This window comes from Terrapene carolina, unplaced genomic scaffold (assembly GCF_002925995.2).
Source record: "Terrapene carolina triunguis isolate 2854851 unplaced genomic scaffold, T_m_triunguis-2.0 Scaffold238, whole genome shotgun sequence".
NCBI classification, from domain to species: Eukaryota; Metazoa; Chordata; order Testudines; family Emydidae; genus Terrapene; species Terrapene triunguis.
The window spans coordinates 2,037,000-2,058,300 of NW_020664589.1; the positions used below are offsets into that span (position 1 = coordinate 2,037,000).

The 21,301-nt window shown below is 43.5% G+C and overlaps 1 protein-coding gene across 1 annotated transcript in view; it reads right to left on the reverse strand.

The window, feature by feature from the left end:
• Window positions 1–16,677: 16,677 nt before the first annotated feature.
• TNFSF8 (TNF superfamily member 8) overlaps window positions 16,678–21,301 on the reverse strand; it is a 22,566-nt gene continuing 17,942 nt past the window's right edge. The window contains exons 3-4 of the mRNA XM_024196992.1: window positions 17,673–17,744; window positions 16,678–17,138 (exon numbers count right to left, since the gene is read on the reverse strand). Of these exons, the coding sequence (XP_024052760.1) occupies window positions 16,678–17,138; window positions 17,673–17,744 (533 nt within the window). The remainder of the gene's footprint in view (window positions 17,139–17,672; window positions 17,745–21,301) is intronic.

A 21,301-nucleotide genomic window follows, 5' to 3' on the forward strand; every position in this document is an offset into this window, starting at 1 on the left:
CGGAGGAGCATGTGATTCGGACATTCCTTAGGGGAGTATCTATAAATGGAGATTCCCTATGTCCTAATAAGGAGGAGAGGACGGAAAATGATAAAAATTCAGGGAGGATCTGATGAGAAACAGTCACATGAAAAAAAGTCCCATTCAATTATGTCATGCAATAGAGGACGGCTAAAAAATGTCAAATTTTTAAAATGCTTATATACCAGTGCTACAAGTCTAAATAATAAGATCGGTGAACTAGAGTGGCTGGTATTAAATAAGGATATTGATATAATAGACATCACAGAAACCTGGTGGAATGAGGATAATCAATGGGTCGCAGTAATACTAAGGTACAATATATATCAGAAGTACAGAACAGCTTGTGCTGGTGGGAGAGTGGCACTATATGTGAAAGAAAGCGTAGTATCAAATGAAGTAAAAATCTTAAATGAACTAAATTGTACTATAGAATCTCTATGGATAGTAATTCCATGCTCGAAAAATAAGAATATAGCAGTAGGGCTATATTACCGACCACCTGACCAAGATGGTGTTAGTGACTCTGAAATGTTCAGGGAGATTAGAGAGGCTATTAAAATAAAAAACTCGATAATAATAATAATGGGAGATTTCAACTATCCCCATATTGACTGGGTACATATCACCTCAGGAAGGGATGCGGAGATAAAATTTCTTGATACCTTAAATGACTGCTTCTTGCAGCAGCTAGTCCTGGAACCCACAAGAGGAGAGGCAATTCTTGATTTTAGGCCTAAATCGAGCACAGGATCAGGTCCAAGAGGTGAATATAGCTGGACTGCTTGGAAATAGTGACCATAATATAATTAAATTTAACACCCCTGTGGTGGGGAAAACTCCACAGCAGCCAATACTAGCATTTAATTTCAGAAAGGAGAACTACACAAAAATGAGGAGGTTAGTGAAACAGAAATTAAAAGGTACAACACCAAAAGTAAAATCTCTGCAAGCTGCATGGAAACTTTTTTAAAGACACCATAATAGAGGCTCAACTTAAATGTATCCCCCAAATTAAACAACATAGTAAGGGAACCAGAAAAGAGCCACCTGGGTTCAACAAGAAAGTAAAAGAAGCAGCGAGAGGCAAAAAGGCATCCTTTAAAAAATGGAAGATAAATCCTAATGAGGAAAGAAAAGAGCATAAACTCTGGCAAATGAAGTGTAAAAATATAATTAGAAAGACCAAAAAAGACGATTGAGATGCTAAAGGAGCACTCAAAGACGATAAGGCCATTGCGGAGAAACTAAATCAATTCTTTGCATTGGTCTTCATTGTTGAGGACGTGAGGAAGGTTCTCAAACCTGAGACATTCTTTTTGGGTGACAGATTTGAGGAACTGTCCCAAGTTGAGGTGTCATTAGAGGAGGTTTTGGAACAAATTGATAAACTAAACAGTAATAAGTCTCCAAGACCTGATGGTATTCACCCAAGAGTTCTGACGGAACTCAAATGTGAAATTGCAGGACTACTAACAGTCATCTGTAACCTATCATTTAAATCATCTTCTGTACCAAATGACTGGAGGATAGCTAATGTGACGCCAATTTTTAAAAAAGGCTCCAGAGGTGACCATGGCAACTACAGGCCAGTAAGCCTCACTTCAGTACCGGGGAAATTGGTGAAACTATTGTAAAGAACAAAATTGTCAGACACATAGATGAACATAATTTGTTGGGAAATAGTCAACATGGTTTTTGTAAAGGGAAATCATGCCTCACCAATCCACTAGAATTCTTTGAGGAGGTCAATAAGCATGTGGACAAAGGAGATCCAGTAGATATAGTGTACTTAGATCTTCAGAAAGCCTTTGACAAGGCCCTTCACCAAAGGCTCTTAAGCAAATAAGCAGTCATGGGATAAGAGGGAAGTTTCTCTCATGGATTGGTAACTGGTTAAAAGATAGGAAACAAAGGGTAGGAATAAATGGTCAGTTTTCAGAATGGAGAGAGGTAAATAGTGGTGCCCCCCAGGGATCTGTACTGGGCCCAGTCCTATTTAACATATTCATAAACGATCTGGAAAAAGGGGTAAACAGTGAGGTGGCAAAATTTGCAAATGATACAAAATTATTCAAGATAGTTAAGTCCCAGGCAAACTGCGAAGAGCTACAAAAGGATCTCACAAAACCGGGTGACTGGGCAACAAAATGGCAGATGCAATTCAATGTTGATAAATGCAAAGTAATGCACATTGGAAAACATAATCCCAGCTATACATATGCAATGATGGGGTCTAAATTAGCTGTTACCACTCAAGAAAGAGCTCTTGGAGTCATTGTGGATAGTTCTCTGAAAACATGCACTCAGTGTGCAGCGGCAGTCAAAAAATGTTGGGAATCATCAAGAAAGGGATAGATAATAAGACAGAAAATATCATATTGCCTCTATATAAGTCCATGGTACATCCACACCTTGAATACTGCATGCAGATGTGGTCGCCCCATATAAAAAAGATATATTGGAATTGGAAAAAGTTCAGAAAAGGGCAACAAAAATGATTAGGGGTATAGAATGGCTTCTGTATGAGGAGAGATTAATAAGATTGGGACTTTTCAGCTTGGAAAAGAGGTGACTAAGGGGGGATATGATAGAGGTCTATAAAATCATGAGTGGTATAGAGAAAGTAAATAAGGAAGTGTTATTTACTCCTTCTCATAATACAAGAACAAGGGGCCACGAAATGAAATTAATAGGTAGCAGGTTAAAACAAACACAAGAAAGTATTTTTTCACGCAACGCACTGTCAACCTCTGGAACTCCTTGCCAGAGGGTGTTGTGAAGGCCAATACTATAATGAGGTTCAAAAGGGAACTAGATAGATTCATGGAAGATAGGTCCATCAATGGCTATTAGCCAGGATGAACAGGAATGGTGTCCCTAGCCTCTGTTTGCCAGAAGCTGGGATTGGGTGACAGGGCATGGATCACTTGATGATAAGCTCAAGACAAAAAAACTTAAAAGAAATAGACTTCAAAGAGAAACAGCAGAACTAAAATTCATTTGCAAATTTAACACCATTAATTTGGGCCTGAATAGGGACTGGGAGTGGCTGGCTCATTACAAAAGCAGCTTCGGCTCTCCTGAAATCGAGACCTCCTCATCTATTATTGGGAGTGGACTCAGGGCCGGCTCGAGGTTTTTTCTGCCCCAAGCAAAAAAAATTTTGGCTGCCCCCCCCCGCACTCTCACTTTTTTTGGCTTTTACACATGTTTGCACTTTGCAGTTTTGTTTTGACTGTTTAAAATTTTTAAAAAATGAAAACAGAGAATTTGTAGTTAGTGAAATAAAACAATTTCCTACTAGTGTAGTTTTAACATTTAATTTTAACAAAAACACAATTACAAACAATTTGAGTTCAACTATACACTGTAATGAAAAACGTTAGTGTCTTCCAGTTTCTCATCAATTAAAAGAATTTATATGAACTGATTTTTTCTGGTTTTTATACTTGTGTAGTCTTTTAATAAGTCAGTGAAATCTAATTTTTTTGCAATATTTCATTTGAAATTAATGCAAGTCCTGACATACGATTTTGAGACATGGTGGACCTCAAATAATTTTTTAGTAATTTCAGTTTTGAGAAACTGCGCTCTCCAGAAGCCACTGATACTGGTAATGTTAAAAGAATGCGTAGTGCTATAGCAGTGTTTGGAGTGAAAAAATCATTTCTTGCTATAAATTCTAATACTTTTAGAGGAGAAGTTTTAGGACTTATTAGCTCAGATAAAGCTATTAATTCATCATACAATTCCACTGCATCAATGTCAGCAGCGTTATCAGTACTGAGCGCTAAATGTAGGTCTTGGCACTGCTTCATGAGGTCTTCTTTGGAAAACTGATTTTTAATATTTCCAATATCGTATAAAAATTCAAAAGTTTCACAATGACCATGCAACTGGCAAAACCTTTCTTCAATGGAAGTTATAGCTACATCCAAAATACAATAGAAACATTCAACTTTAAACCTTTCGTTTGGATCGAGAATAGGATCATCATGAGCCTCATAACAAAACTGTCTTGTTTTTTCCCGAGGACGAATGAATTATTGAGGTGCAAACTTCGGTTCAAAATCAAGATCCTCTGCTATTGTTGTTGCTTCTTTGACAGTTTCTTCAAATCCTTCATCTGAACGGTATTTTTAAAAATATTTCAGCGTTCTATTCAAAATCGTCTTTGCCTCGGATATGTCTATAGTTATGTTCTGCATAACTTTGCTGGTCAAATTAATTTGATTTAGAATATTGTGCCAAATAACCGTGCAACATGAAAATTGAAACTGCATCATTTTCTGAGCCAATGTTTCAGCTTCATGTCGAAATGAAGGCTCATATGACAAGTCCTGGCTTATTTCGATAGTGCATCGTAAATCTCTCCTGATGAATATCGGAATGGTCTAATAGCGTCTATCCTACTTTCCCATCTAGTTTGACTCAGAGGTTTAAGTGTGAGGTTTTTGTTCAAGATGCTTCTTCAAGACTGCCCAACGGTGTGTGGAAGCACTAAAAAAGTTGTAAATTGCTTGCACTGTGGTAAAATATGAAACGGCATCTTTAGATGATTTGGCGTCATCACTGACAACCAGATTGAGCGAATGGCAAGGAATGAAAAAAGCTCGATTGTTTAAATTCAATATTCTTTGCTGTACACCTGCATGTCGTCCTCGCATGTTTGAGCCGTTATCATACCCTTGGCCGCGCATATTTTCTAAAGGTATTCCATAGTGTTCCAATCTCTGTAGAATTACATCTGTGAGGGCTTTCCCAGTAGGTTCGTTCACTGGTATAAATTCTAGAAAGTGTTCACAAATTTTCACTTCTGCATTTTCATCAATTTTCAGAAATTGTAAAACTATTGACATTTGCTCGGTTTTGCTCAGATCTTGAGTACAATCAACTATAATTGAGTAATATTTGGCATGTTTCAAATTCGATAAAATTTCATTACGCACTCCATTAGAAATTAATTCTATTATCTCATTTTGTGTATTTTTACCCAAATAATGGGTGTGAATCTCTCCATCTTTCACTCTTCATACATGCTCAGCCATAACATTATCAAATTTTGCCAATAACTCAACCAATTTTAAGAAATTTCCATTGTTATTCTTATATAAAATATCCGAGGATCCATGGAATGCGAGGCACTGTTTGGCTAGGAAATTAACGATTGCCAGTAAACGTTCCAACACCGCTTGCCAATGTAGAATTTCTGAATTTAGTTGACGTTGCTGTACAGCATCGATTGTTGTACCGGAACGTAATCTGTTTGACAGCTCAATGCAATTTGTCAATGAGCGTAAATGATTTTTTGATGTTTCGTGTTGTTTCAAATGCTGATGCAAATTTCGCCAGTCATTAAAACCTGCAGTTGCCAGAAGAATGTCCTAGTTACAGAACAGTTTGGAGCAAAAACAAAAAACTACATCTTTGGTCTGTGAATACACTAACCATGATCTATTCATTTGTTCCCCATTTTTCATTTTTTTCTTCATACTGGATGGCATAAATCGACAATTCGACTCATTAAATGGATATTCAAATGTAGGATCTAGTTTTGAAGGACCTGTTTTCACAATAATAATTCGCATTGTATCAGTAATTATTGTCCGCTATGTACTTGGATCCGATCCTATGTCAGTCTCTCCACCTTCCAATAATTGTTCTTCAGTTTTAGATTTGGATAACAGTTCTTCATTTCTGGACAATTCAGCTGAAGTAGTAAATCTTTGGATGGATTGTGATTGTTCGTCTTTATCAGTTAGCGAAGATAAACTTTAGTCAGATTGTTGTTCATCTTTATCAGCTGATAAAGGTAATCTTTGGTTCGATCGGTCTTCATCAGTTGATGAATAATCACCTTCAATGCATTGCTTAGAGCTTTCTCCTTGATTGTTGACTTTTTTAAAATACTTTTTTGAAGTATGAGATAGTTTTTCTAATTCTTTTTGCCATTTCTCTCTTTGTTGCCGGTAAGCAGCACTGGAAAGTCGTTTTCGTTTTTGTCCTGGCATTTTAGCCCTATACCACTGGCACCGTCGCGAAACGGAAATTAGCGCGAATGGTGCCGATAGGGCAGCACAGTACACACATGTAATCGTGATTTGAGTGACCGTGTCACAACGTGACATGATATTTTTCATGTCACACTCCTATTGCACTACTGTACTTGCCATAGGTAAGGCGCTAGTCATTGGGGCGAGAGAGCTCCCCATGAGCTCGGATACACACTGGACCCAGCCCTGCCGGCGTTTTCCCAGCGCTGAGGCCGCCCAGCTGGGAGCCTGAGGGGCATGCAATGGGGAGAGCTCTGGGGCTGGCGGAGCCAAGGAAGAGATGCTGGGCTTGCTGGACAGATGCTGCCCCTCTCTGCCAGGTCGCTCGCCCCCTGCAGGAGGGGAGGCAGAAGGAGACTCCAGGCACTGGAGTGCTGTGAGGGGCTGGGGAGGGAGGCAGCAGCCTCTGGGGTTCCAGCAGGCAGAAGCTCCCCAGGGGTCCCAGGGACCCTCCCGCCCGGCCCGACTCTTACCTTGCTGCGGATCTGGCCCGAGGTGGATTCATCTCCCGTCACTGGCGCTCCCAGGACCAGGGGTTGGGGCTGCTGCTGGATCCCAGCCCCGCTCATCCTTGGTCTTCGCCTTGGCCCCGGCACGAGCTGGGCTCAGCCCGGGCTGCTGCTCCGCTCCCCTCTCCCCTCCCCTGGGTGAGGGAGGTGGGTGGCCGCTGACCGCGGGAGAGCGGCGGGAGCTGGTAGCGTGGCCCTGCCCCGGCTGCAGAGGACGGGCTGCTCCTCCTTGGTTTGTTCATGCTGCTCTCCCGCGGTCAGCGGCCACCACCCCCCACCCTCCCAGGCGGGATTCGGTAGCATGGCACTGCCCCGACTGCAGAGGACGGGCCGCTCCTCGGCTTGCAGCGGCGGGGACAAGCCGAGGAGGAGCGGTCCGTCCTCTGCACCCGGGGCAGGGCCGTGCTACTGGCTCCCGCCTGAGAGGGGAGGTGGCCGCTGCCCGCGGGAGAGCGGCGGGGACATGCTCCCTGCTCAGCTGGCTCCGTGCCCCGCCGCACCCGGCAGCAGAACAACAGGCTGGTTACGCACCCCGGGGCGGTCAGAATCCAGCCCAGGACGCTGCTTGAGGTTTGAGCTGGGGCCCCAGCATTATGCCACCCTATATATTTTGCTGCCCTAGGCACCTGCTTGTTTAGCTGGTGCCTAGAGCCGCCCCTGAGTGGACTACATCCACCCTGATTGAATTGGCCCTGTCAACACTGGTTCTCCACTCATGAGGTACTCCCTTCTCTTCATGTGTCATTATATAATGCCTGCATCTGTAACTTTCACTCCATGCATCTGAAGAAGTGAGGTTTTTTACCCACAAAAGCTTATGCCCAAACAAATCTGTTAGTCTTTAAGGTGCCACCGGACTCCTTGTTGTTTTTGATGATAACCTGTCTGTTCATTCCCTTTGGGGCACCTGCCATTGGCCACTGTCAGAGGACAGGATACTGGCTTGATGGATCTTTGATCTGACCCAGTATGGCCGTTCTTATGTTCTTATGAGTTCCATTGGCTCTGGACCTCTGATCAGTGGAAGCAGAACGGCAGAATCAATGCCAGGACAATTAGACTTGCACACAAATTTTTCCCCCCCCCCCCCCCCCAAAACTTACATGTATTGAGTTAACCAAAATTGAGCCTAAGTCAGCTGAATACAAATCCACAACCCTGTCTGAACCAGAATGTCTAATGCTTGCTTGTACCCTGGGGCTTGTATCTTTATGCATGACACTTACTGAGATTAAAAACAAACCATCACTGAGTTACAAACCAGATCTATTTATTCAGATTTCTAAAATGAAAATAACAATTTACAAAAAGTCTGCTTCATTTTAGTTTGTTTACATGACATTTATTTAGACGTCCTATATCTGTGTGCATTGCTAAAGCCCCTGGCTGCACTATCTCACTGAACACCATCATGTTTATACCTATTTTGTTTAAATAGCCTTTAACTGTAAAAGCTTTGACACACTAGGTCCAACCCTGCTCACAATGGGGCCTGAGTCTGATCAGCATCAATCTGGATGAATTCCTTTGAAATCAGTGGAGTTAGCCCAGTGCAAGACTCTCATCCTTTAAGGATTTCCATATGTACTTAACCCTAAACATGTGAATAGTCCCTTGAAATTCAAGCACGGGGACACCTATTTTCAGGATAGTGACCTAAACTGGGATTAATTTTCAGTGAAAGTCAATGGGGATGAAGCAGCAATAGAACTGAAATTGTTTGAACAAAAACATTTTTTGTTGAACATTTTCAAGAAAAAAATATTGGCTTTCAAAGTTTTCTTTTTAAAAATTTATTTTTAGAAATTGGAAAACAAACAAACAAACAAAAAAGGCTGTTTTGAGTGGTTTTTTTATTGCATGTGCGGGGGGGGGTTGGTTGTTTTTTCTTTCCCCTCCCTCTCTTCCAAGTTACCCCCACCCATTCTTCAGTGGAAAAAGGGAAAAATGGGGAGGAAGGGGGGGGGGGGACAAAGAAACTAAACATCTGAAAAGGTGAAACATTTCAAAATTGAATGTTTGGAGAAACAAAAAACATTCAAGAATATTTAGAGTGAACAATAAATTATTCCTCTTCAAAACTTGGAGAATTAACATTTTCAAATTTTTGGGCTCCACCCCTCTCCCCGCACCCCTCATTTTTGACCATTGGTAATGAATGTAAACTGGTAAAAGTGAAAGCAGATTTAGGCCACTGACTGCAATAGGATCCACTCTCATTCCTTTTTTCCCCTCCATGTACTGGAAAAATAAAGTCTAAACATGCCCTAACCAGGAAAGCAAGCACAACTACCTAAGTATTCTCCAGCACTGCTCTGCACTTGGCATCAATGATTTGCTGCACAAGTGGATGCCATTGGGGAGATGTAGGACTGGCCGCTACTCTGAAATGTCATACTTTCCCTAGATAAATTCATGGAGGATAGGTCCATCAATGGCTATTAGCCAGGATGGACAGGGATGGCGTCCCTAGCCTCTGTTTGCCAGAAGCTGGGAATGGGCGACATGGGAGGGATCATTTGATGGTTACCTGTTCTGTTCATTCCCTCTGGGGCACCTGGCATTTACCACTGTCGAAAGACAGGATACTGGGCTAGATGGACCTTTGGTCTGACCTAGTATGGCCGTTCTTATGTTCTTAATGCCAAGCAAACTTCTGTTGGACCTCTACTGTAAGAAATGATCACATGTCAGGACTAAATAACTTTATAGTAATCTTGTATTAAACAGGACTGAAGAAGACAAGGGCCCTGGAATATCATGCTTCAGTGATACCTGAGCCTATCGTTGGGTAGAACACTATCATGAGGGATAGTGGGGAGGGATAGCTCAGTGGTTTGAGCATTGGCCTGCTAAACCCAGGGTTGTGAGTTCAATCCTTGAGGGGGCCATTTAGGGAACTGGGGTAAAATTAATCTGTCTGGGGTTTGGTCCTGCTTTGAGCAGGGGGTTGGACTAGATGACCTCCTGAGGTCCCTTCCAACCCTGATATTCTATGATACTAGTTAAGGGCCTAATCCTGCAAACACATGGGCCCTGATCCTACAACCACTTACACGTGTGCTTATCCTCACATAAATGAGAGGCTCATGAGTAATCCTCTTGGAATCAAAAGTTGTTTCCACTATTAAGCATTTGAAGGATCAGGTCTTAATTTAGTAGTGTCCCATCAAAGAACAGAGTCTACATTTGTATTTGCATGGTACCTAGCACAAGGGGATTCCGGTCCATGACTAACGAGCCTAGGCAAAATAATAATACATTTTCAAAAGTAACCAGTGGTGCTTGGTGTTCTGAAGGGCACCCAGATTGAAGCACCTTAAAGAGACTTGAATTTCAGAACGTGATAAACTCCCATCCTCTGAAAAGCAGGACCCTCAAGGAGGTGTCAAGTTGGGCCCTCAAAATCATCAGTTGCATCTGAAAATTTAGCCCTGGACATTTCTTCATGACATTTCTTTGGGTGGGGAGGGGGGGTCTCTAAAGGTAATATTTTCCAAAAGTACCCGTCCCACTGACTTTATATTAAACGTAGAGCGTGTCTACACGGTGTGCCAATGTGCGCTATGGGGGTGTGATGACTAAAGCTCACTAACGTGTTGCAGATTAATTGGTCCATGTAGACCATGCTGGTGTGCACTAAAGTTTCCCTAGGGTGCTTTAACATAGTGCTGTTTCAAACCTTTTTTGCACACCAGCAGGGCCTACATGGACCAATTAATGCGCTTTAGAAATCACATCCTGTAGTGTGCATTGCACTCATGTAAACAGGCCCTGTTGGAAAATTGGGCGTTGGCCGAGAGTCTCAAAAATCACATTGATTTCAATGGGAGTTAGGCACCCAAATGCCTTTGAGGATCTGGGCCTAGGAACCTAAATTTCTCAGGCTCCTTTGAAAATTATACTCCAAGTCTGTATGGCCCCAGAGCTCATCCTACCTTAAGGCATGTCTACACTTACAGTGCTGCAGTGTGTATGGTGAAGATGCTCCATGTTGATGGGAGAGAGCTCTCCTGTCGGCATAAAAATACCCACAAGTGGCAGAAACTGTGTTAGCGGGAGACGCTCTGCTGCTGACATTGCACTGTGCACACGAGCGCTTATGCCAGCGTAATTTATGTTGCTCATGGGGGTGGAATATTCACATTCCTGAGTGACATAAATTATGCCAGCATAAGCTCTAGAGTAAACGTAGCCTTATTCTAACTGCTTAGTTCAGTCTGTTTGGTGGAAGTTGTATCTTTATTATTGTTCCCTCTGTAGGAGCCCCTTTGTGGAGGACCAGAACAAGGCCTATGCAACATTTATGTTCAACTTGGATCCTCACAATATGGCGTCAGTGGGATTTATATGGTGCCCTCAGCACAGTGAAGAATTTCACCCAGATTGTCTAGAATCTCGCCCCCAGACCACCGCCCAGGAAGATTTGAAGAATGGACATAAATGGAGATGGAAACTTCATGTCACCTGATGAAACCACCCATTGCCTAGGTTGAGAATATGTAGCAGTTAGAACACAAGCAACAGGAGCAGAGTTAGACCAATGCTGAGCACTTTTGAAAATCTCACCTATATTTATCAGTGACGGACAAATCTTCCAACACCCGTAGACTCAGCCAAGAAAGCATAAAAAGATTCAGAGGATTTAGATTCTTTGGTTTCTGAAAATGGACCAGAAACCCAGAAAGATCAGACTCCCACATGAGGTTTCTGCTGCTTCCCATTTCTGGTCAAGTTAGGAACATAGCGTACACACAGAAAACCACAGGACTGCCACATCTAAGGACATGGGGAGGGATAGTCAAAAGTGTCTATGTGACGTAGGCTCTTTCAATGGTCCAAGATTGTTCTACTGTTTGAGGGAATCTCAGAGAAGGTACATCCAGAACTTGTGGATTGGAGAGACAAATGAGAAGGGAAAAAGAGGAAAAGCTCTTGATTCCAAAGAGTTCTGGAAGTCTTTGGGCGTCTTGCTTGAGTAAGGACTGCAGGGTTGGGCTACCACCCTTACTAAATGAACTTTGCATAACCACTGTGCCCCGAGATTAAGACCAAGCGAGGCAGATTTAATACAGGAGAACAACAACCTTCCGAAAAGTGGCCTTCATTGGGAATTTGATCTTCTGCAACACGTGACATCTAGGTCCGTGGAATGATGTGTCCTCCAAAGGCTGTCACCATTGACCTTGCTGAAATGGCATGCTATAGTGTAAAGGACTGGAATGGGCTTTTATTATTCTATAAACATGGCCAAAAACAAGGAGAAGAGAGGGGGCGGGGGAAGATGAAATAGTAAAGTGGTTTGGAATCTGCAGTGAAGTGTGGAGTCTGGTGCCTGGCCCAGGACTTTGTTTTAATGAAAGCCATTTGACACACATCTAGCTGAGTGGCAAAAGTGCACCCTCTAAATGGTCAGACTTTCTGGCTGTAATTTATGCGTATTTCTTGGATGTGGCATAGTAAGGGCCAGATTGTTCTGTCCTGCCATCATGCAAAACCAGGGGCTGATCGGTCAAGTTCCACTCTTCCATTATTTCCTCCATTTGCTGAAAGAATAGAGACATATCCTATGCAGGGTTTTTTTTTTTTTATAAAAAAAGAGCTATTTTGCCCTTCAAATTCAAAGCCTTTTTTTGTGTGTCAGCACTGCTCCTGCATTCATATTCGCTGAGAAATCAGCCCTTGTTAAGGTTCCTAAGAGGGATGAGCCTCTTTAACCTTTGTTGGGTTCTACTCATATGACACACAAGTGCAGGCTGATGCTGGATAGAAAGCCATTCATAGACCATTATAGATTTTTAAGAGCAGAGAGATGATTCGACCCTACTGAGGATCTGAATGTATAGAGTTAGGTGAATGCTGCAAAAAATAAATTCCTTTAAATAAAAAACATTGTTTTGTTCCCATGGTATCTGCGATTCCTTTCATTCATTTTTTGCAAGTGTGTATATGCGTGTGAAACATTTTTCACGTGAATGGTCACCGAAACAGGAAATGGTGTGAATGATCTAAAACAGTGGTTCTCAAACTTTTTTCCCGTGGACCACTCAAAAATTGCTGTGGGTCTCGGCGGACTACTTAATGATCTTTCCAAATGTTGTTTCTACCATTAGCTAACTATTGTAAAGTGCGTTGGATAAAAGTGCTGTATAAAAAAAAACCCTTACTAATAATTAAACGTTTTTGTGCTACAAATAAAAGCACATAACTCATATTTTAATCCCAGTAGTCTTACTTTTCTAATGAGAGGTATGTGCCCTCTCTTCCCTGCTGCGGCAGCTCCCCAAGTGGGACTGTGAAGGGGGAGGGAGGGGCTCTCCTTCTCTTCCCCACTGCAGCAGCCCCTGAGCTGGGGCTGGGAAGGAGGAGGGTTTCTCCCTGGCAGCCACAGCTCTGGAGCTGGGGAAAGTCACCTCTTTCTCTGGCCACCACAGCCCTGCACATCCCAAATTCCCCCAATCCCCTCTGCTCACCCCACTGCCCCCTCCCACCTATTCCTCCCAAGGCCATCACCTCACCTTACATATGAGTCTTTCCCAGGGTTCAGGCACCTAATTAGTGGAGCCACACCTGTGCAGCTCCACTAATTAGGTGGGTAGCCCTTCATTCTCTCTTGTGTGGCTGCCCAGGTGCACATCTCAGAGGGAACTATCTGCAGACCACTTCAATGGAGCGTGTGGTCCATGGACCACAGTTTGAGAACCTCTGATCTAAAAGATCCTCTCTAGTTCAAAGAGAAATTATGTTGGTGAAGTTCTATAGCCTGCAAGACTAGATGATCACACTGGCCCCTTCTGAATATCAGGGTTAGATGGGACCCCAGGAGGTCATCTTGTCCAACCCCCTGCTCAAAGCAGGACCAATCCCCAGACAGATTTTTACCCCAGTTCCCTAAATGGCCCCCTCAAGAATTGAACTCATACCCCTGGGTTTAGTAGGCCAATACTCAAACCACTGAGCTATCCCTTCCTCCCTCCCCTGACCTTGGAACCTATGACTTATGTAATTATGTTTCCATGCACACATTTTTGTGTGACTATGTATTTGCACAGATGAAGTGGATGTGTTTTGAAAGCTCTTTGTGCATTTTGAAGTCATCTGAGCAGGGAGCAGAAACCATGCCATGTGTCTTAGGTGACACAAATAATGAATTATGAATATTACAAATATTCTGAATGTGCTCACACAAACCATCAATCAGAAAAACCCGAATAGCACAACCTCTAGTAAAAAACTGTAGTCTGTTTAGGGGTAATTCACAAAGACAAAAGGGAGCTAAATCCACTGAAAAAATCTATTGGGAACAGTTCGCCCAGCTCTAGTCATGTGGCTAAAACAAAATATAGGTACTCATGAGAAAAATGTATATCAGTAGGCTCCTGATGGTGAAAAGAGAGTATGATCTAGTGCTTGCTTTCTTAATTTTACATTTTCTGCTGTCATCAGTATTGCAGGAATTACGTTTTAATTAAACATATTTGGGAAGCTGGAATTTCAGGTAATACTCTGATTTACTGTACTATAGATAAATAACTTCATAACTTGAGAAGCTGATCCTCTCCTGTTGTATCCTTCACCCTCTACACTCAGAAGTAACAGATGCAAGGTCAAACCAAAAGCACAGTGTAGATCCTGAGCAAAATGCCAGATCTCGATAGTGGGCCACATCAAAACTCCAGATGTAAACATTCCCGAATATGGGTGTTTAAACTCCAGAGTTCAATTGAAAATGTCACAAAATTGCAGGTGTTTAGTGCAGTGTGGGCCATTCCTTCCTCCTCTGAGCTCCCTAAAAGCAATGTTTATATGCATGTGTAAGCAGAGTCAGGATGATCTCTACCCTGACATCTGGTGGTGAATTATGGTGAGTGTGGAAAAGAACTTCAGGGGATGAGATTGTTTGCATAGGCACACCCACCCTGCCTAGTATGAGCCCACAGCAGCCCAAAATGGTCACTTTGTCAGCTGTGGGATCCCCAGTTTCTCTGTTATTGGGGCAGGAGGAATAAAGTGGTGTTACCCTGATTATGTGAATCAAGGACAATGAAACTGTTTTATAACAGATGGTCTCACCATCACCTAAGTAGCACTCGCTAGACAAGGGACATGGGTTCCAAAACCCAGTGAATTGAGAGAGGTTGGGATAGGTATGTGTACCTGATGGTATAGGGCTCCCTCCCTTTGAGGGTCTGGAACACCAGTTGCTGCACCACCACCTCCTCCTCCTCCTCCTCCTCCTCTCTCCACTGTTGAATAGCAGAGCTAATTTTGATTCCATTAGGAACCTAGCTAGAGGCTGCTGAGCTGAATTTACTTGGGGCCAATGGTGCACCCGCACTGGGGCTCCCCTTCTGCAAGCTGAAATCACTAAAAGAGCTAAAATTACTGAGCTGAGATCACTGAGTGCTGTGTTAACTAGTGGGGGAGCCTGAAGATCTATTGCTAAGGGGCTGGCAGAGCGGAGCAGTTTGTTGGACAGTTGGAGCGGCCCATGGAACAGTGAGCGGAGCAGAGCCGAGCAGTTTGTGGGGACAGCTGGAGCGGTTCATGGGACGGCTGGTGGAGTGGAGTGGCTGGCAGAGCGGAGCAGTTTGCGGGGACGGCTGGAGCGGCTCACGGGGCGGCTGGAGGAGCGGAGCCGTTCGTGGCGAAGACTGCAGCAGAACTCCACGGAGAGGCGGGGCAGTCGGCCTCGGACCACGTAAGGTGCCCCTTAACACCCCGTGTGCCCCCCATTTCCACCCAGGCTGGGGGGGGGGTAAAACTCTGCAGATAAACTTTTGAACTCTGGGGTGGCACTGACCAGGGACAGAGACTTTTGGGTTGTTGGACTTTGGGGTGATTGAACTTAAGACCCTGAGGGGAAAAGGACACTGCCAAATTTACTTGGAAGTGGGTCTTTTGCTCATGGTTTGTGTTATAAGTCCTGTTTGTGGTGTATCCCCAACATAATGCCGCATTGTTTCCCTCCTTTATTAAAAGGCTTTTGCTACACTCAGACTCCGTGCTTGAGAGAGGGGAAGTACTGCCTCCTAGAGGCGCCCAGGGGGTGGTATGTAATTGTCCCAGGTCACTGAGTGGGGGCTCGAGCCGGTTTTGCATTGCGTTATTGAAACGGAACCCCTAGATACAGAACCCGGCCCTTGTTGCTGCCAACTCAGAGGGGCAGAAGGGTTACACATGTATGCTGCGGTGACATTCAGATTACTTTTAAAACTTGACTTTACAAAGCACTTGAAATATACTGTAAGGGACAACCCTGTTACATGGCACACGGACTAGATTATTATTACTACTTTTAATATTTGTATTATGCATGTACCTCAAGGTCCCAATTGAGATCAGCATCCCATTGTGCTGGGCACTGTACAAATACATAGTCCCTGTCCCAGAGAGCTTACAATTTAAATACGAAAGATGGACAAATGGTGAAACACCTTGTGCAAAGCCACCCTGCAGGTCAGTAGCAGAATAGGGAACAGACCTCAAGTCTCAGTCCAATGCCCTAACCACTGGGCCACATTGCCTCCCACGACCTAACTTCTTCCCATCTCTGCTTTCAACGATGCTGCCCACAGGCTCTCTCGCAGATTTACAGTCGCTTGCTCTAGTTGTAAATAAAGCATTAGTTATCAGCTCTGACTGCTAGTTTTTGGAAAAACTAGCTCAAAGTACTATCGTGTATAATTCCAAAATCCTCAGATGCCAAGAGGTCCCATTCCCCCCAGGCTAGTCACGCTTGCCCAGCTGCTTTGGTAAGTGGAAGATATCAGATATCTGATCATTCTCAGCATGGAAAGTTCTTCTCCTAATTTGGTTGGTTTTGTTTCTGTTTTGAGGCGCCATTGTCGGGTCTGCGAATCACTTGCTGGCCCCGTTCCTGACGGACAGTCTTCTGGCATCACGGCAATCCCACTCTCAGCCAAAGCCGAGTGTTTTCCTATGTCTGTCGGGTGCATGTTTTACTGTGTTTTAGATTTCACTTTTGGACGCTTGGAAAGTTCCTTATTTTCCCCTAAGGATGAGGTAAGGTATGTCAACTAAGACCCGATATTGTCCAGCAGAGGCATTGTCATTGAAGGTAGTTTGAGCTACAGGAAGCAGTCAGTGCACTCCTTACTTTTATCACTGTACCTGAGGACTGTAAGAACATTGTCATTGGGTAAGAAATCTAAATCCAAATATTCGTACTGCGCAGTTTTTACTGATAGCCAGTCATCTGCATCTAGGTTCACCAGATGGAATATGGAGAGCTCCTGATATATCCTGTTATTCTCTGTAACTGATGCACACTGCTTGAATTTCGTTTGCCTGTTGGTGTTGTAACAGGGTGTGAGTAACGTTTGCCTGTTGGTGATGTTATTCACAAGCAGTTCCATCTTTAGGTGGATTGTGTTGCTTGAGAAGTTGGTTAGATGAAAGTGCAAGTTGCAGTAGACCAAGTACAAGCCTGGCGTCTGGATCACCGGGTCTCCTTTGCTGTTGTACGTGATGTCTTGGAGAATACGATTGTTTGTCCACTTCAGTTTTGGACTATTTACTGGCTTTGACACTAGAAAGAAAAGGAAAATGAGCTAATACAATATACCAATGTGGTGTATAGTCTATTTAAACACACAAGTGAGAGCTTGCTGGACTTATTTGCTGGCAAATGGTAGCCATGTATTCTGTCATTCTTCTATAGGAGACACCAACCACTGTCCTAGACCCATTAGGCCTGAGGCTGAGAATTTTGAACACCTCCCTTCCCAACTTAACCACTTGGCTGCTATCTACAGGTAGGCAGAAACCCCCCCAGCACAAGCAGATGTAGTCAAAATGTTGTCAGGAACATGTGGTGGGAAATAGTGGGCACAAAGACATACGTTCATTCAATTTTTGTTTTCATCATTTAAAAACAAAACATTTTGTTGCTGAAAACTTAAAAAAAAGTTTTCATTTTCCACACAAAACAAGCACTATTTTCACGAAAATGTCCATTTAGTCAAAAGGCCATTTTCCACCAATTTTTTTTTGTTGGAAAATCTTCAGCCAGTTTGTGATATAGGCTCGCGTAAACTTGAATTAGCTGGACTCATTCACTGACCTGTCATGTATGCAGCTGCTTTCATAACTGAAGCATTCTGTAGGGTTGTAAAAACAACTTTTAATTCATTCCCTGGAGGAAACAAAAGATAAATAACCATTGCAGTTTCATTTCCGTTAGAGGGTTTGCTACCAGCATTCTTTTGCAGTGATTCTCCAACCCACACCATCATGAACCATTCCCCAACCCCAGTAAAAAGTCCAAGTCCCATGGTCCTCAACACAGCATAATCCTATGCTAGCTTCATTTCACTTTTTAATGAATGGAAAAAATTCATTCCTGGTTTAATTTTACTGAAGTCGGGGATGATTTTAGCTCAGTATTGCTTTAAACTCATTCTGCTGATACCCAGATGGAATACTTGTCAGCTGAGTATGTCAATAAAAGACAACAGAGAAAGAACTTGAAAATAAACCAAATATTATCCCAGAAATTCATTTACTGGGAGTTATTAACTCAAAGTTCTGGAAACATAATTGTTCCTAATGTAATACATTTTGCAATAATTGTCCCTATTGTACTGCAAGTGACTTAGCCAAAGTACCATTTTCAGAAGAGACTTCGAGGTCTATGGGCATGTTTACACTTGCCATTTAAAGTGCAAAAAGTCCCTTTGTGTGTGTGTGTGTGTGTGCAGAAACTGTGGGAGCGTCTACACTTGCCAATGATTTTTTGCGGTGAAGCTCAGAAGTTTCACTGCAAAAAGAGAACCACCTCCACGAGAGGCATACAGCTCTCTACCAGTGATGCTTTTGCGGTGATGTGCAAGTGAAGACACGTTCTTCCTGTTTACAGAGCTTTTAGCCTCCACAGGATATCCCACAGTGCCTAAGTGACCACTCTGGCCAGCAGCTCTGCTGCTCTGATGTCAGGTAAACAGACGTCCGCCCCTCCCCCGTAATGCCTTGGGAACTTTGAAACTCCCCTTCCTGTTTTCTTGGCAAGTGCTCACTTATCATCTAGCCAGGTGACAATGTCTGCTCCACGGAGCAAATGATCCCCTGCTTGGAGCAATGCTGAGTTTCTGGAATTGATCAGTGTTTGGGGAGAGGAGGCCGTGCAGGGACCCAGGATGCCCCACGATCATGCCCCCACTTCCCACAAGACCTATCCTCAAAATGGAGAGAGCTGCATTGTGGGATAGCTGCCCTCAGTGCGCTGCTCTCATCAGCAATGGAAGTGCTGCAAATGTGAACAGTCTCTGACACTTGTGGAAGTGAGAACACAAACCAGCGCTTTTCTTTCACCGGTTCCCAATCACCGGTGAACCAGCAGCGCAAAAACTCTGCAAGTGTAGACATAGCCTAGGGGCATGTCTTCACTACCCACCGGATCGGCGGGTAGCGATCGATCTATCGGGGATCGATTTATCGTGTCTAGTGTAGATGCGATACAATCGATCCCCGATCGCTCTGCCGTCGACTCCGGAACTCCACCACAGCGAGAGGTGGAAGCGGAGTCAGCGGGGGAGTGGCAGCGGTCGACTCGCCGCCATCCTCACAGCCAGGTAAGTCGACCTTAAATACGCAACTTCAGCTACGCTATTTGCGTAGCTGAAGTTGCGTATCTTAGGTCGACCCCCCCTCCCCCCATAGTGTAGACCTAGCCTAAGTCTCATTAACTTTCTAAATAACACCTGATCCACACACAGATTTCATATCAGTAGAATTATTTCATTTAGGGGTATGATTTTTTTTACTGATATAGTTATACTGGTGCAAGCCTTAGGACCCAGTTACGCTGGTATAAAGGTGACGTACATTGGTATCCCTTCTTCCTCATCCCGTATGGGGATAAGTTATAACAGTATAAGCACATTTAACCACCCCAGCGAGTTGCACTGCTTTAACTAGACCAATGTAGTTAAAGTGGTACAGCTTTCTAGGATAGGCAAGGCCTTGCTTTTGAAAAGGGGATTTAGGCTCATGCAGGCACTTTTGACAATTTTACCCTATTTCTTTATAATTAGAGCAACGTTAAGATGGGCTCAAAGATGTTCAGGGGAGTTTGATGACCCTCTAGATCTGAAGGCGGCTGGTTACTTCATACAAGACTATTTGATTGTTGTATATGTTTCTTCCTGCATAACAATAGTGAAAGAGGAATTGGTACACACAATGCAAGCACCTTCAATCAATCCAGGAACTGAAGCTGGGGAGGAATGGGGCATGAGTAAAGTCAGTAAAACCCAACAAAAGATGCTTGAGACTTTTACCATTAGCTCTTCAGACTCCTTTGCCATCCTTTAGCCTGGAATTACTATTTGCTCATTGTCAGATCCTTAATCACTGGCCTAGCAGCATAATCAAGCTGTAGACAGAGGACAGAAGGACTGTATAAAGAGGACTTTAAACTTTTTTAGTGGTTCATGAACTCTTGCAATAGTTCCCTGAACGTTATGAAACAATTGCCCGTTTTATATGCCTTTCCGGAGGTTTTATTTCCATTATGCACAATGCATTTCCCCCACATCCTTTTCTCTGATGATGAGGCAATGAGAAATGGCTGATTTGCAATCGTGAAGCCGAGCGACTCAAATTATGCAACGGAGAGGTGATCTCATGCATACTGCGTGTGAACCATATACTGCAGTGAGTAGGGCACTGTATTTCTGTAGCTGCTTTACTATTGCTCAAAAGCAGGAGAACAGATCCCCCTACTGGGCAAAAAAAGTGCAGCGTAGCTGAAGTCTGTCAATGCTGCAGGGAGTGAATTTCACATTCTACCACAGTTTGGATACAGATGTTTGTAAGCCAAACATCCACCCTTCTTAACCAATGATCCTGTCAGCTCTTACCCTCTTGCTAACCTGTTCCCCAATTCTCCTTCTTTTATTGATTACTGCAACAGCCTTCTCCTTAGTCTTGACAAATACAATCTTACTGCGCTCCTATCCATTCAGAATGCTGCTGCAAAGACCACTTTCCTAGCCTGTCTCTTTGAGCATGTCACACTTCTCTTTGAATCACCCGACTGGCTCCCTCTTCTCTATCACGTCAAATAAAAGGTACTTTTCTTCACTTCCCAAGCCCTTCACGGTCTCACTCCACCCTACCTATCATCTCTCCTTCACTGTCAATGATGCCTCCAGTGTACCCATGCTGAACCCTCCACTGGACTGGTTCAATTTTCAAACAAGCACCTTCAGGCTTTCTCCCGTGCTGCCCCTAATGCTTTGGCATTGCTCCCCGTTAACGTCTACAACGCTACCTCACTTAGCCACCTTCAAATCTCTCCTCAAAAATCTCCTTTGCTGTGATACTGACAAAAAAACCTTGACACAGTTAATAATATATGGAGACATACCTACCTCATAGAGCTGGAAGAGAGCCTGAAAGGTCATTGTATCCAGCCCCCTGCCTTCACTAGTAGGACCAAGTATTGATTTTGCTCTAGATCCCTAAGCAGCCCCCTCAAGGGTTGAACTTACAACCCTGGGTTTAGCAAGCCAATCCTCAAACCACTGAGCTATCCCTTCCTGCATCTGCTGCTGGGGTGCTGAAATCATTGGGATGCTGTCTCATTGTTTCCCTGCACTCCTCCCATCTGTCTATAGCTGTTTGTTGTCTCTTGTTTTATACTGGGTGTGACGTTGTGCAGTCTACATGGTTTTATAAAAATATAAGTGA